Source organism: Coptis chinensis, chromosome 5, assembly GCF_015680905.1.
Source record: "Coptis chinensis isolate HL-2020 chromosome 5, ASM1568090v1, whole genome shotgun sequence".
NCBI classification, from domain to species: Eukaryota; Viridiplantae; Streptophyta; class Magnoliopsida; order Ranunculales; family Ranunculaceae; genus Coptis; species Coptis chinensis.
In genome coordinates, this window is record NC_141460.1 from 68,602,735 (window position 1) to 68,619,294 (window position 16,560).

General features: G+C 37.0%; 2 protein-coding genes across 2 annotated transcripts; one reads left to right on the forward strand and one right to left on the reverse strand.

Annotated features, from left to right (window-relative positions):
- The first annotated feature begins 3,728 nt into the window (after positions 1-3,728).
- LOC147498549 (uncharacterized) lies at positions 3,729-4,624 on the forward strand. The gene has a single exon (XM_086560496.1). The coding sequence runs from the start codon at positions 3,908-3,910 to the stop codon at positions 4,481-4,483; it is 576 nt and encodes a 191-aa protein (XP_086416622.1). The 5' UTR covers positions 3,729-3,907; the 3' UTR covers positions 4,484-4,624.
- A 781-nt stretch (positions 4,625-5,405) lies between these two features.
- On the reverse strand, positions 5,406-15,327 carry LOC147498550 (calmodulin-binding transcription activator). The gene is made up of 13 exons (XM_086560495.1): positions 15,146-15,327; positions 14,926-15,051; positions 14,613-14,728; positions 11,081-11,169; positions 10,834-10,879; positions 10,475-10,595; positions 10,021-10,173; positions 9,885-9,943; positions 9,345-9,773; positions 8,010-8,707; positions 6,462-7,008; positions 5,753-6,064; positions 5,406-5,676 (listed from the first exon to the last, which is right to left on the reverse strand). Exons 1-13 carry the CDS (start codon positions 15,195-15,197, stop codon positions 5,635-5,637), a joined length of 2,790 nt encoding a protein of 929 aa, XP_086416621.1. The 5' UTR covers positions 15,198-15,327; the 3' UTR covers positions 5,406-5,634.
- Positions 15,328-16,560: the final 1,233 nt, after the last annotated feature.

The window sequence follows — 16,560 nt, forward strand, 5'->3', positions numbered from 1 at the left end:
ATAATGTATCACAAATTCTTCTACACCAAGGAAAGGATTGGCCATTCTTCCTCTGTCCACAAACATACAAACAAACAACATATAGGATAAATCAGTTAATGAGAAACAATTCAAACAAGGGGACCCTTCTCACAATTACATTCAATCAATTTAATGCAAGACAAATATAAACTTGCAAATATAGATCATTCAAATGCATATAATTTCAAACATTTACAATATATCCATCCCAAATGTTATTACTTCCTAATTTCAAACATTTACAACATATTCCAAATGTTATTACTTCCTAACAAAGGATCAGACTCTCAGACAAACAGAAGAAAAGACCCCAAATTGCGCATGTCCACATATAGAGTTAAGTACTTGTAATTACTTCCTAATATAATCATAGTCCAACTAAATAGTTAAAAATTAGGTTTTAGTCCATGTTTTCTAAAGTGTACGGCAATAGACTAAGCCATGCACCATGCAATACAACAAACCACCATTTTAATTCACGCTTTACTGAAAATTAACAATAACAGTATAAGAAGCATACGAGAAAGCCACCATTTTTCCAACAGATCAAGCTAACACTTTCATGTTTATCATACAACTTTATATAAAAATTATATTTTTACTAAGATTAACATAAAAAACTAACCTTTAAGCAACAACCTTCAATTTTATGACGACAACAGATGATGATGACCTTAAATCAACGATTATGACCTCACAACAGCTTCAAAACCATAAAACAACGACGATCAACAGTACACTAGATGAAAATCATTAAAAAAACACGATCAACAACTCCAATGGAGGTTCTTCATATTTCGTGGTTAGAGAAGAAGAGGGGCTGGTTTGGTAAGTTTGGGTTTGTATGCCGATGTTAAACTTGGTATTTTCACACATGAGAGCTAGGGTTTTACGTGAGAGAAGTCGAGAGAGAGAGAGAGAGTGAGTGATCATTTCCTCCTTATTTCACTGCCTCGTATTTCACATCCAAAACAAAAATCTCATTTGTATTCTCGAGATGCGCAAATTTCAGATCTGACGGCCACATTAAAAGTCGAAGTCAGATGTCGACACGTGTCGAATTAATTTGATTAAATAGAAGCACACGTGATATTACACGCGGGGTATTATTGCCATTTCGAAAATACAAGCTGATTGACCACAGTCAACTCAGTTGACTGGCGGTCAAAAACCAAAACTAGGACTAAACCCTAATATTCAACCTTTTCTGGACCAAACCCTAATAAACCAAGTATGGTTAGGACCAAAGTCTAAAAAGCCCTAGTTTTTATATTTATCAAATGCTTAACCACCGCTAAAGACAGTTGCTAAACAAAAGTTAACTATTATATAAAGACAGATAATAGTTTAAGTAGGAGTAAAGACAGTTTAATTAGTTAAGTAGGACTAACATGGGGTTAATGTTTTGTTTTCTCTGTCTTGCTTATATGACCGACATATCCCGATCAAATGGGAGCCAGAAACTTGTACTTGAAAACTTATAATTTACCATCACGAATAATGGAAGAGTGGCTTGCTCCACCTTCTGGATGGTGTGTAGTTAATTTTGATACTATATTTTGTTAATTTAATTATGTTTGCTATTTTGACCACAGGCCAAGATGGAGCTTAAAATCAGTGTTCTAAAAAACGCTAGGTGGTAGTCGGGCGGTGGGAGAGTGCCTAGCGCTAGGCGGTTTTTTCCCCTAATATATATAGTAATACACACCTATACTATAAGAAATAAAGAAAATCATCTACCATAACTCAAAAAATAAACACAAACAAAAATACTTATTACAAAAATACATAATAGTTGAAGAATATCGACTTCATATAAAAACATACTCTTTGTTATAGTGGCATATAATTTACATTAGACTTTAGTCTTTTTAACTCATTCAAATCTTAAGCATATACGAGCCTTTAAATTTTGGCATTTAATAATTTAAAAAAAAAAAAAAAAATCGCCTTTAAAGGCCGCCTAGACCCGCCTAGTCAGTCCACCGATTTTTTAAACGACTTGGGCCTAGGCGAGTCGGTTGGGCACTGCCTAGCGCATAGAGACCGCCTAGGCGGCCGCCTAGACCGATTTTTAGAACAGTGCTTAAAATACTACAGCTATTGCCTTTTACACCAGCCTAAGCAGAGTTATTGTATGAACCCATTTCAAGACCTTCAACCTTACATGTCACTCTTCCAACTCCTGTGTGTGGGAGTAATTGAGAAGCTAAATAAGTTTATTCTACTTCTTTTTTTATGGGAATTCATCGGCTGAATCCATTTGGGTTGCCTGTGTACTTCTTGTCGGGGGATCAAGTTGCGCCTAGTTTTTCTCTCTTTTTCCCTCTCCCTCCATCCAAGAAGCTCCTCTTCTCTTCTCTCTCCTCTCTTAGAGTGTGTTTGTTATGATGGAAACACTATGGAAAGGAAAGAAAAGTAAGAGTGGTCCACCTTTTCCATAGTTTTTAAAGCGTTTGTTTACCCATGAAAAGAAAATGAGCTTTTCCATATGGAAACAAAATCATCGAAATGGAAAAGGTTTTTTGCCCTTAGCTAATCCCTGAAAATTTTGTGGAAAGGAAAGGAAAAGAAATAGATAGTTAGGGACTTACTACTAACACACCCATGACCCAACAATACAATTATTCATTTCCATAGCTTTTGCAAACAAACATGATTATTCCTTTCTCCAGTTTTTACTTTCCTTTCCCCAGTTTACCAAACACATTCCATTTAAAATTATTTCCTTTCCATTCCATTCCATAGTGGACCACCCATTTTATTTCCTTTCCTTTCCATGAGTTAAAATTTAACAAACACACCCTTAATCTTAGCCCTTCATTTCCTTTAGGTCAACTCCATTGGACATAGTGTGATACTGGGCTTCTCCATTTGGCCCAATACATGGTCCATATGTATAAAAATGGCTACTACAAACCTGCAGTTATAACAAGCAACTCAGTTAGCAGCCCTACCAGCGAAGTTGAGTGTTCGAGTGCAATCTATGAAGTGATGCCGAATGTATAATAATTGCCTAATAAAATGTACAGCTTTATCAGAAAACGTAAATAGTGCTTGATCTATTCCTTAGGAATTAGGATGTTGTATTGTTGTAATTTGGCAATTGACATATAAGGATATTATTACATTAAAAATGGCAAAGGTGGTCTATAAAAGGTCAGGACAAAAATAGTCATACCAAGTTTTACTCTATCTCAAGCTTCTTTCATTAAAACTAATTAAAGTAGATTAGATGTAATACATCAGTCTCACTCTCATCTACAGCATTGTTCATATAATAATTGTCCATGTAGAACCTTCAGCTTAATTAACTCTTATAACCTATGAAGTACCCGATTGATGACTAGCCTCTTCTGAATTATAAAGTTTATTTACTTATTTTATTGTTCAACTATCACTCGAGATGAGAGAAATGTAGAATTTCAACTTAAAAAATCGGTGAAACATGTTTCTCAAGACTAATTCAGTTAAGATTAAGGTGAACAGTTTCATGACTTTTGCATCAGATTAGGTATGATATATGACGAAGTCTAATGTGTAACGGGGTTGTCAAAAGGGCACCATCAAATCCAACCATGGGTTCAAGTGTTCAACCCCTGTCCCCCCACCATATCAGCCTAGAGCAGGTCAGCCTAGGACTTCAATCCAAAAGTACCTTCGGTCCACCAACTTCAACTTTTATAACGGTTCCAACTTCTATCTCACCAGATGGAGCAGTTTAACAAACACGTCCCTTCTCCATGAGTTTACTATAATACAACATCAACCTTGCATTTATATACAGCTCAGAACCTTATCTTTCATACTCATCTTCAAAAGAAGTACATTTCCTAACTATCCACTTTTGAAATTCATTTTCAGATTGATTTCTCAGTTGCTTCCCATGGGAAATTATATTTCACAGGAAAAGTTCGACATGAGTGGAAAAGTTGTGCTTTCAAATGGTACTGTTCATGAATTTGATCACCCTCTAACTGTTGCTGAACTTATGTTAGAACACCCACAAGAAGTGGTCGTTGAATTTCACTCACTAGTAGCAGGAAACAAGCTGACTCCATTGCCTGCTGACAAGAAGCTAGATATGAAGAAAGTTTATTTGATGATCCCAATGAAGATTGGAAGGGCAGGAACTCTGCCAGTTAACGAGGCTCGTAGGATTCTTCAAGATGCCAACAATGTTTTGAGATCCAGGGCATTGCTGGCTTCGACAAGGATTCTTCCTTTGTTCTTTCAAGGATGTAAAACGGGCGTTGGGGTTGAAAGTAATGTTGTCTTGCATAGAAAAGATGGTGTTCTCGAAAATCTGGACAAGACGAACAGGCAGGAACTTCTGCCTGAAACTTTTGATGAGAGAACAGAATTCTTAAGCAGGCAGTTTTCTGCTAAAGGTTGGAAACCCAGTTTAGATACAATCAAGGAGAAGAAGATTGAGCAAAAGGTCTCTCACTGGTTGTTTTAGGCGAATATTTAGTGATCAAGCTATGAGTCAAATACTGTGTTCGTGCCTAAAAGTATTAACTGGGCTTGTGCATGGACGTCATACCTAGGATGTAAATACACGAAGTTCAAGTTTTAATACCATACCATTTTTACATGCAAATTAAGCTAAACAATCTCTAAACCCTAAATCTGGTGCAAGCCAAGGCACTTCGCTACAAAGATTTTCAATATTACATGAAACCTTCTGACATGCGTTTTTATCTCGTAATCTGTAAAACATGAGAACTAACCGTTTATGTTCCGTACGCTTGTGTTCTTGACAGATATCAATCTGATGAAAAACATAAAATATCGCATTTGCAATCTTCCGAATTCTGATATCATTCTTCGAGTTATAGACTTATCCATTGGCACTGGCAATGGGATACCATATAGACTTTATCACAGGGATACATGGTACGGGACCAACACTCCAAACGACTAAACGTACTACAGAATTTAGCTTTGAAAGTGCAACTTATCTTATTAATCTATGAAACATAGGAGATTCCTCTGATGGGATCACCAACATTTCAGGGTCAGGACACCTCTACCCATCTATCTAACAAAACATAACAGTGTGGGCCCAAAAGACTCCATCCGACGGCTCAAAATCTTTTTCAACAAAATAACATGACAAATCCAAGTGATTTAGGGGCTTGTACAATTTTGTTAAATCGCTCAGTATCTATGGGATCTATCCAGAAATCACTTAAAAATCAACAATTACGGCTGGACTTATAAACACTAGGCTAGCCCATATACTGTTGGGCCTCCAAATTTGACATAATGAGCTTATAGATAATAGGCAACTGGGCTGGCCGAAGGATGAATTGTTCAGTGCCGTACGGGCAAACCCTAGTTCCCAACAAATTAGTTCTGTACATGCTCATTCCCGGTCATCTTGTCAATAATTTTCTTCTACAAATAGATAACTCCCAAGACTGAAATATCCACATTAAACTTCATTTGGAACTTTAATAGGTAACTGCTAAGCATGACCAGCTCATCTTCTTTAGATGTCAAACTGTACACACCAGTTGAAACGATTAATTTACAAGTGGTTAGGTCAACATCACTAACCACCTTGGATCACAGTATGACCAGGAACCAGGATTTAGGTTGATATCCTCACCCATCCATTCCAACTTCAGAATCAAGAAGCTCTTCCAACTGCACAAACCAAGGGAATCTCATCAACTGAAACAATGCTGAAATTAGAACTTCAAAAAGTATAAATGATACCTACCTTAATCTGATCATATGCCATCTTCATCCTCCGATAATCCTGCTGAGCTCGGTGTGATCTGAATAGTGCTTGCACCCGTATGACTGATCTCTCAATACGTTCTTCTGCCTGCTTCCTGCTGATCCGGAAGAAATCCTCTTCCACATCGCTTTCTTGTTTTGGTTCCAAAGCAACAACCTCAATCGGTTCAACTTGAAGTCCACGGAACCCTTTTCGTCTTTGACGCCAACGAAGAATCGCTTTCTCAAGGACCCCAACAGACCAAATAATTTTAGAGTAGTGCCTCCGTTCTTGGTGCCCTCGGAAAGCAGCCTATATTTGGAGTAGGAGACAGACAAGATTAAACAAGATTTCTTCTTTTCCAGAACATCAACCACTTGAATATTACACCATAAGGTTTACAATTACTAAATTAATAAGAAAACGGACAGGAATAAAACAAAGGCTTGTAGATATTTCAGTAAAATTTGTTATGGAATGGCAGTTTGGCATGACCTTAGGCATTTAGCTGAATCAGAACACGAAACTTGGTTAGAAGACAATTGGATTTTATGAGGCAGAGTGGTAAATACCACTTTATAGCCTAAAATCTATACTATAGATGTCACAAAAATGATAACAACAAACCAGTCTTATTATTAGTGTATAGGCTGTTGATCACTGTGCTCGAAAGAGAGTGAACATGACATCACATGATATTGATGCTTACCTGAATTTTAATTGCTTGTCGACGCATATTGAGAAAGTCCTTTCGGATCTTCCAAGTACGGAATCTATATTGGATTCTCGCAGCAGCTCTTATCTGTTTCCGAGTTTCATAGTTGCGGAAGGCATGCTGAATCTTCATCGCAGCAATTATGTTGCGTGCCTCAGTCTCTGGATTGGACTTCTCAACCGCTTTTTTCTGTAACATTAATGAATTTTCCCTGAATGCAGATTGTATGCGAGATGCTGCTTCAGCAGCTGTCCTATACGCTGTCAATGTATCCTTCTGACAGAGTTGCTCTTCACTGAGGTTACCAGGATTTACTGAATCAATTTTGTTTGATTGCAGGGAGCCACTAATATTTCCAGATAAGGACATAAGTCTAAAATGGTCTGTTAATCCCTTTTCTGCTAGATAAGCGGCCAAACCTTCATAACCATTTTTAGATGCAAGATCAGAAGCATAGCATCCACCAGGGAATTCTGACGTAGGGTCTGCCACCAAGCTAGCATTTGCACCTGTAGACAGAAGGACTGCAACCATTTTTTCCCTGCACAATGAGATCCTCATATGGTGAATGCAAATAATATAAAGGCGCAAAAATAGCTTCTAAGAAACCTTGTAGAAGTATAAATATACAGTTCCTCATAGCATGGTTTAAAAGATATTCTTTTCACGAATGGACGTGGTTTAAGTTATTTAACACATTCTTTCAAGCCCTTTGACGGAGCCCAACGGAAACAATTTAAGGGTTGCTTTGTTGTGGAGATGATCAAAATGATATCAACCTCGCACAAGAGTCACTCAAAAAATTTGTATGTGGCCACAAAGGTTTCAAAATCGGCCATTTTTCATTTGAGTTAACTTAATTTACTGGAACGGATTGACTATGAGAGTTGTGAACTGTGACGAGGTATTCACATAGGATCAGCCAAAACCAAAGTCAGTCAAATCGAGATTTCCAGGAAGAAACACTCAACTTGGCTTATCACTGTATTATCGTTTCTATCCTATTGACTCGTTCACTGGTTGAGTTTTGTACTCAAAATGATTTATGAATCAAAATCTGATCACAAAAAACCAAAACTACCCTCATAGCAACGACACCTCAAGTTCAAAAAAAATCCATGCTGATGATTGTCTGCATCGAGATGTGTGGCACTCTATACCAACACATATTTGGGTACAACAAATACATTCATAGATGTGGCAATATCAACATTTATAACTTGTACACTAATTTACAAGATCAGGGTTACGAGAAACGAAGAAGCAGAAAAATAACTAAAATAATAATACTTAAAAAGCAAGATTTGTGTTTTACATTAGAAGGAAATAGGTTGGATATCTGAATCCTAATATCAATTTCAACTCTATACTGTCATTTCGATCTACGAAGCATAATAACCAACATGGATACTATAAGTCCGAATAGAACCAACTTACGGTGTGTGTGTTACTTAAGTAATACTAGATGCACAAGGTTCAATATGTTAATATAGGATCCAACAATTAGCGAAGAAAAAAGATACCGCAAGAGAGTGACCATACCTCCCATAAAATGCTGCCCAATGCAGAGCTGTCCAACCACGGGCATCCCGAAAATCTAACGACAGGCCTGAATACGAGTATGGACGAATAGCCCAAGTATAACCTAGGATCGCACATAAATGAAGAACCCCTTGACCTTGACGATCACGGATAGTGCCCTTGCTTCCTTCAACAACTCTAAATAAAAGCCACTCTTGTAACTTATTTTTCAAGATGATCTCGAACAAATTGTTTTTAGCTTGTGGAAATGACATCTCATTTTTCCCGATTAACTTTATCAAATATGCGCAATCTTTTTCAACTGAAGAGGTTGCAGATGCAAACTTTTTGGCATCCTTCTGTGCACTTGGCAAAATTTCACTGGATAGAATGTTCACACTGTTTGTAGTAGAGAAGAGCAAACGAGCAAGTCGTATCTGAAGTTGAAACTCCTCCCACTCAGACTTATTTTCTTGTAGAGGCAACCGATTGTCAAATAAAGAAGCACGATACTCGAAAGTCATAACCTGGCTAATGGGGGTCTGACCATCAAGACTCAAATAAAAATTTATGAGCCCAGGGGAATGACGTAATGCCATACAGCGGAAGACCCCGACTTGAACCATCTCTGCAGGAACACATGCATCGCCGAAAACACAGAGTAAATTGGATTGTGCAATGTGTGAATGGCTAGCATGAAAATATCCAACCACTATGACCTGCAGAAGTCATTAACCAAATGTCAGAAATTTAAAACCTTCCCCACTTAAAATGAGATTGAGTATGTAATATAGGTGAAGTTAATGATTAGTTTCATGGAGCAGAAGAGGCCAAAGTAATCTCAAACTCGTAAAGATTATATAGTTGGAAACAACTGATTTTTGTAAGGACTCAAAAGAGGTGATACAAAAGTTTACCAGAAAGAAGAAGACCATGGAACAAACTAGCTCACATATCCATTCAAGATCATAAAATCATGAAAATTTTGTTAATAAGCTAAATCCTGATAGAGTTGAGCATTTACTCGGACCAACAATGAACTTTGCTCATATAATTCCTATAATTATTTTCCTAAAATACAAAAATCGAAACTACTTTCCTAAGAAAAAAGAAACAAAAGGAAAGTAAAAGAAAAGAAAATGAAAGAGCTACAACCTAAAATGAGAAACAGAAACCACTCAAAAAAAATGAAAAATAGACACGAATAAAAAATATAAGTTCTTCAATCTGGACTTCTTTTTCCTATCTTCTTGGTCATGATAGTTCATCGCATGATGCTGTACATCAAATCATCACAAAAGTTGTAATCATACTTTGCACACATTTTAGTACAAAGAGTGATGATAAGGACATAACCTTAGTTTCTTCCTCGGAATAGGACCACGCAGGTGATATGTCAGTGATATAGAAAACTAGCTGTTGAGTGGAAGACAGATTATGATCTATCACCGTAGATGTACTGGATTCATGACCAGTTGTTACAGACGACTCAACTGGCAGATCATCTAAAGATCCTGGAGAGTCACTCATGATGCAATTCATCCACCTACCAAAGCTGTCCTGTTTATAGAAGTCGTCTTTGCCTACATAAGCAAACTCATCTTTGTGCCCTCTCACCGTTTTAATGTCTTGATTATGTACACCGGAGTTTGTTTCAACTCCATTATTCTGACAGTATACACTTGTCTGAAGTTTCGCATCAACTAAGCCACTCCCAGCAATTAGCTGCACTGAAGGCTCAAAACCAGATTGTCCAGGAACAGTGTCCGATGATAGAAGGCCATCCTGAAACCTTTTAAAATTAGAATAGACAGTGCAAGTGACATACAATTAAATGATTATCGATCAAGATCCCACAAATGAAGAACTTCATACAACCATGTTACTACTACTTACATTAGTTCTGGAGTCGTACATTTCAATTTGATATTGTTGTTGGAGGGATGAAATGTCAACTGTGACAACAAAACATGGAGAATGATTTCCCAAGTTAATTTTGAATTAAAAACAAACATAAGATGTATGCTTTCACCTCTCCTGTCTATGTTGACGTTGTTGGGAGCGTTTGACAATAAGAGGTCTTCCCATTCGAGGGTGTTAATCTCATGAAGTCTCTTTTCGTGATTTTGCACAGTGACGGTACTGCTAGGCTCAACAGATTCACCAACAAAAGATGTATCAGAACCTATTATACCACAATAAAACCAATATCAGATATTTGTACCACAAAGGCCAAATTGCTTCTATCTGTTTATAAAATGATGAATAAAAACTGTAAACTCCCTCTTAATGTTAGGAATGAGCTAATCCAAACTATTCACTCAACAATATATACTACGTAATCAACTAATCAAGTAAATAAAGAACATAATATGAAATATTAAGAGCTTTTATTATTGCTCACCATGTAGCTCAAATTAAAGGACAGGGGGTTATTGATGCCTATATCTATGTAAAAGAAATGCAACATTAAACATCTATCATACCCATATAGAGTGCATGATTAGCTCCGCTATCGGTTTCGTCTGATAAAGGCCTTGGCACAGATGTATCGGAGTAGGAGGAAGCAGAATTTGAATTAACAGGTGTGACTGGATAATCCTGCAGCTGTAAATAGGGAGCAACATTGCTAATGTTTTAAATTGTTTGGGGTTGTCTCCATCACATCAAATTCAAAGGATAATTTGACAAAAGAAACTTGGAGCGCTTGTGAACAGATTCATCTAAAAAAGAAAGCCACTTAATGAACCACGCATTTAATAAGTTAGAATTATGTATGCTGACCGTTTGAAACAAAGAGTGGACAAAGGTAATATAAAAGCGCAGTGGTAATGTTCAGACCAACCTCTGAAGTCTCACGATAATGCACAAGGACTATGTGCTCATATTTCCTGGAAGAAATATTAAAAGATGTTACAAGGAAACAACAGCCAAACAAAAAAGTCAGAGACTTAAGTAAAGAGCAATATTCTCACAGTTTACAGTGTAGAGCATATAAATATTTACATTGAAAACTTTACAGTAAGCATAACTGACGTACACACTACCAATTAACATTAAGTTGTAGACAATAAACTGCAACCAGCACATACTTATCAAGTAACCAGTAACATCGGCGAACAAAGCTGGGATTATCTTCTCCATGTGCATAGTAGACATGGATTCTTTCGTCAATACCAACCTGTGCCAAGAAAGATTATGTTAGACAAGTATCAAGGGAAGCTGTTATTTATGGGACATTTCCCGAAGGAGTCCAATTTAGGATGTAACAATCCCTGTGTGAGAGAAGGCCAAAAAGAATTAAGGCCACATATAATTTTCTCTCTTCTTCTCCAGATTTTCGTTTTATTCTCTTACTTCACTTACTAAAATATATTTTGACTGAAGCTTCCAGGTAACAATGTCGTTAATTGGATAAGTAGGCACACCTAGATACTCGACGGTATGCTAAAAAGGTGCCTAGCCCAAAAAAGGTGAAGCTTGCCTTACAAGTTCAACCCCATATTTGTTAGGAACAGTTGGAGTCCTAGGTTCATGTGATTGCCTTTTCAGTTTTCTGGAGATCCCACAGCTCTCGTTGTGAGGTGGTTAGGTGGGACAACAATGTAAGTTCAAACCATCCAAGATTCAGTGCACAAGTGACCACTGAAAATCTACTTAGCACCGAGGCCTTTTGTAGGAAGACACCAAAACCACTTTTCCATAGTCAAGACTTCCTTTCTTCTTCTTTTGTTCTTTTCTTTGGATGGTTAGAATTTTATTCCCATAGATATCATATTCCCTGTGAAGGTGAGAATCAAACACAAGACCTTCAGCCCAACCTCTCAAGTCTTGACCAGTAGGCCACCGGAGTACTTGACGCCTTTATTCCCTAAACACTAAAATCCGGAATTGATCCCACGAGCTTGGGCCCGACATCCCAAGGCTTGACCAGTAGAACAAAATAAGTCTGACGTTGTAGGACATGAAATGGCAAGTGTTCTTAGCTAATGCAGATTAAACAATTGACAGAAGCAACAACTGAATCAAAATACACACCTTAAAGAAAATTCAAGAACCCTAAAGGTTGTTCTTTTATTTCTAATCTCTCTTTAACTCTTAAACATCGACTCTAACCCTAGATTGAATTGTAGGCCCTTATTTATGCCTAAGGTTTTCTTTGCTAACCAAAGAAAATTACTAATATTCCCTAAGGTAGTAAGTACCTAAAATAAAACAAAAAATTCAATAAAGGGGACACCTATTGCATTAACCCATGGGCTAGATGAAGACTACGATGTCCACATCACACTCCCCATGATGAAAAAACGCTTGTCCACAAGCTAAAGTGGGTGGAGTGTTAGTAGCTGCAAACGCTGAAAAGGCCTCACGTGATGTCTGGGAGAGACACATGAATAGCTTCATTGGACTTCTCTTAAATGACTTCAACCTCTTCTTCCCCATCTGCCAGTAAAACAGAACACTTCCTTTTCTTTGGACATTCAGCGGCAATATGCCCAACAATACCACAGTCATAGCACTTTCATGTAGCGAAATATGTACTAGCAGGTGACACAGTAGTGGAAGTGGTAGCACCTAGTGAAGGAACAGTGGGAGACACAAACGCCTGACCTGGGTAAAGCATATACTCAACACGCAATGCATAATGTGGTAGCCATATCATCATTCTTAAACATGATAAGTGCTTCACAAACTAACTTGTGCAAACCATTCAGATAACGACCCACACTCTGTTCATCAATTTCAACCAACTCAACACAATTACATAACAACTAGAACTGCTCAGTTTTCTTATTTATTTTTTTTAAAAAAAATCCTGAACTGAAGATAATTGTTGTCGCCATTTATGTAGACGAATAAACAAATCATGCGGGTACTGTTTAGGAACAAAATGGGCATATAATTTTCAACGCGTAGTTGACCAGTTGCAAACACGTCTATAACCTGACTAACCCGCCTCAGGTGCACTTCATCCCACCACACCATCATCTAATTTCACCTTCTTACCATCATCTAATCTTATGATACCAAATAATAAAATAATGTGGATTAAAAAATTGGCGGAAGCAACAATTTAATCAAAATCTACATTTTTTAGAAAATATTCAATAACTCTAAATGTTGTTCTTTTATTACTAATCTCTCATAAACTCTTAAACATCAACTCTAACCCTAGACTAAATTAACATCAACTCTAACCCTAGACTGAATTGCAAGCCCTTATTTATACCTAGGGTTCTCTTTACTAACCAAAATAAATGACTAATATGCCCTAGGGCAGTAAATAATTAAAATAAAACAAAACAAATAAATGAAAGGGGCGCATATTGCATGCACCCAGTGGCTTGACCAAGACTACGACGCCCACATCATTAACAGTGTGAATAAAAGCAAAAATAATTTGATAGAACAATGGAACCAAGCAACTAACTTTGACATTGTATGCGTATTCTGAATCAACAACAACAAGCCAAATATGGGCCTAAAGTGTTGGCATATTCAATAGTCCAAACCATGAGTCCACGATTATATCAAAGACTGAATTTTTATGTTAGTTGCTTAATGACTAATTCAAAATCGTAGTGTCAATCGAAGTTCAAGCATTGGAAACTGCGTCAAAGACATGGTGGGTTTGTGACATCATGATTGGATCACCCGACCAACATGATAGGATAGCAAGTGTCCTGGCGAGCTATGTTAGAGACCTTACGATGGTTTAAACTCTGGATTACACTGTGGTGCTTGGAAGTTGGAATACCTCAAAGGATAAACATGTGATCTTGAGTCACTGTTGAACTTAACAATTGAAGTTCTCCATTTCTGTAGATATCCGGTTGTCAACTGGTGCTAAAGGAACTGATCACGGGGGCTAAATTACATTGACATGGACACGTGTGTCCGCATCGGAATTGGATACGGAGTGTCGAACACGGCGAAATATCAAAAACTGAGGAATATCACACACAATGTGTCTGTATTTGTCCGACACGGACACGTCGACATGTATCCGACATGGATTATTTTTGAAATATGGTGCGTCCATGTAACATAGGATCAAAGTAATGAGCCACTGGATCATTATAATGCAAATCAATCACTCTACAATATTGATAAACAGGGTCGACCAGAAGCCACTAAGAGAAGGTTAAATTTATGACAACCTAATCTATTGATGATGATTGTCCAATTCGACACGCCCAGAAAGAATGTATCTCTGTAAGGTTGTTGATTTTCATCTTAACTTGACAAACCATGAAAAATAAAATACAGATAATATGAAGTTAACCTCAACTGAGAACATCAGATCTGATTTCAAATATCTGAAGCATTGAGTTTTACATGAGGAAACAATAACAAATTTAACTGCAAAAAGGAAAAGTGCAGCTTTGTAACAATATCATTAAATTCACCCTACAGCATTATGTCATCAATTTTTTGTTTATTTGTTTATTTATAGATATTTTCCCCGGTATCTTCAAGTATAGTACATAAATACACAATGATATCAAGAGGCAAGTATATGTGTGTGCGGACATAATGCTGGTTTACATGAATCACAAATGTGAAAAACATTAGTAAGGCAAACATGAAAGCCACCAAAAGACGACTGGGAAGAGACCCCACCTTTAAATGTTCATGAGCTTCTTTAACAGTCTTTCCATCCTTTTTCTTCTTCCAGTTATGACCATCTTTCCGGAAGTTCCGTAACATTTTGCGGTCAAACAACACAATGGTGCCACCTGAATCGCATATTGGAAACAACAATTAAAAGGAAAATCAAAATGAAAGGTTAATCTTTATCAGAAAACAGTGAATTGGGATTATAAGATCCTTTGGATTGTGCATGTATACAGAAAGATACTGGTTTTTATCCAAATGTATACTGGTATTTCCAGAAAATCAAATACAGGCTAAAGATATAATTAAAGAATAATACTTTTTGGCAAGAGCACTGGCTTGACGTAGATGTTGAAAAGAGTGTGATTGTAGAGTAGTGCATGAATCTCATTTGGCCTCAGCCACCTCGTCTTGGCTTCCTCCATCATCTTCCCATAGTCTAAGTCTGTCCAAAAAGGATATTTTTCTTTAGTCAACTCTAAAACATATATAATTCATCTACAACTCAAACTAATAATTATAAAGTTTATGAATTTAACCTTCAAGTGTGTGAAATCCATGTATCTCCCCACCAGAAATTCTGTACTCCATCAAACAACACTCTCCAAGTTGATAAACACTAGTCAAGTATGAATCAATACTCAAAACCAAAAAATATATAAAGATGCTGACATTATTTGGCTTTCCGTCATAGATTTAATATCTACTGTTACGCCAACTATCTAAAATTCAAACGTACGACCACGTGGGGATTTATCGTACGCAATTTTGCGAAAGAGTGGCTGGTGATTGGGGGGGAGTAGTTTTGTTGCTTATAATGGGAGTAGTGTAGTATGGTTGAGTATGACTTTTATAGTTTTATTTATAAACAAGGTTGGGATAGAACTGCGGAGCGATTAAATAGTGACACTTGTAGGGTAAGTAGGTCCTACATGTGAAGTGGAAAAGTAATTCTACATAAAAGTTGTCGGGAAATTTATGCGTTGCAGAAATTTTCGGAACACAAAAGATCAAAAAGTTGGCAGGTAAACAAGAGTGTAGGAAATATACGTTGGTAATTCCTTCAACTCAACTCAACTCAACTCAACAAGGCTGAGTATATAGATCGATAAACAAGCTTTAGAATCAGCTCTGAAAGCTTGGCTTGTGCATAATCCCGAGCCGGGCAATTAATGTATTATGGCATCTCCAATGGGGGTGTAAAATTACACCTCCACATAGGTGCTATTTAGGTGCCATTAGGATTTTACAACTCTAATTGTAAATTGTTGTAGAGTCCATAAATATCCACTCTCTATTGTTCCCAATAGAAAAGTGTAAAAAGTTCAATTTTAAACTCGGATGACACTTGAAGTGACGTCCTCTTTTAAAAAGTGGGACGTCACTTCAAATGTCGTCCGAGTTTAAAAATTTTAAATTGTGACTTTAGAAATTGATAGGGACAACACTCTAAGTGACGTCCGAATTTTTTTTTACTCAGACGTCTATTCGAGTGTCCCCCGGGCTTTTTATTAGCTGATAGCGAGAGGGGAAATTCTCCACCCTCTTTATCAACTAATAATACTCTATTACCTACAGTATAATTGTAACGCCCGTATTTAAAATATGTATTTATTTATTAATTTATTAATTTTTATTTAAAATTGGTTAGATTGGATTTGGGATACGTGGGCCTGATTTCTTGGCCCGAGTCTGTGTTGGGCTTAGGTTTCAAAATCCAGATATATATTCATATTTTTCTAGAGAATAGGGTTGGGAGATAAAAAATAAAATAAAATAAAAATGGAGGCGGCTCGTTTGCTAGAGAGTTGGAGCGCGACAATTCGGACGATGAGGGATTCGTCGAGTTTTAATACAGTTGAGTAGTTAGTTTTTCTATTTCAATGTATACGGAAACAGCCTTAATGTTCAATGTTTTCACTCATTTTTACTGTTCGTTCTTCCTCGTCATGTG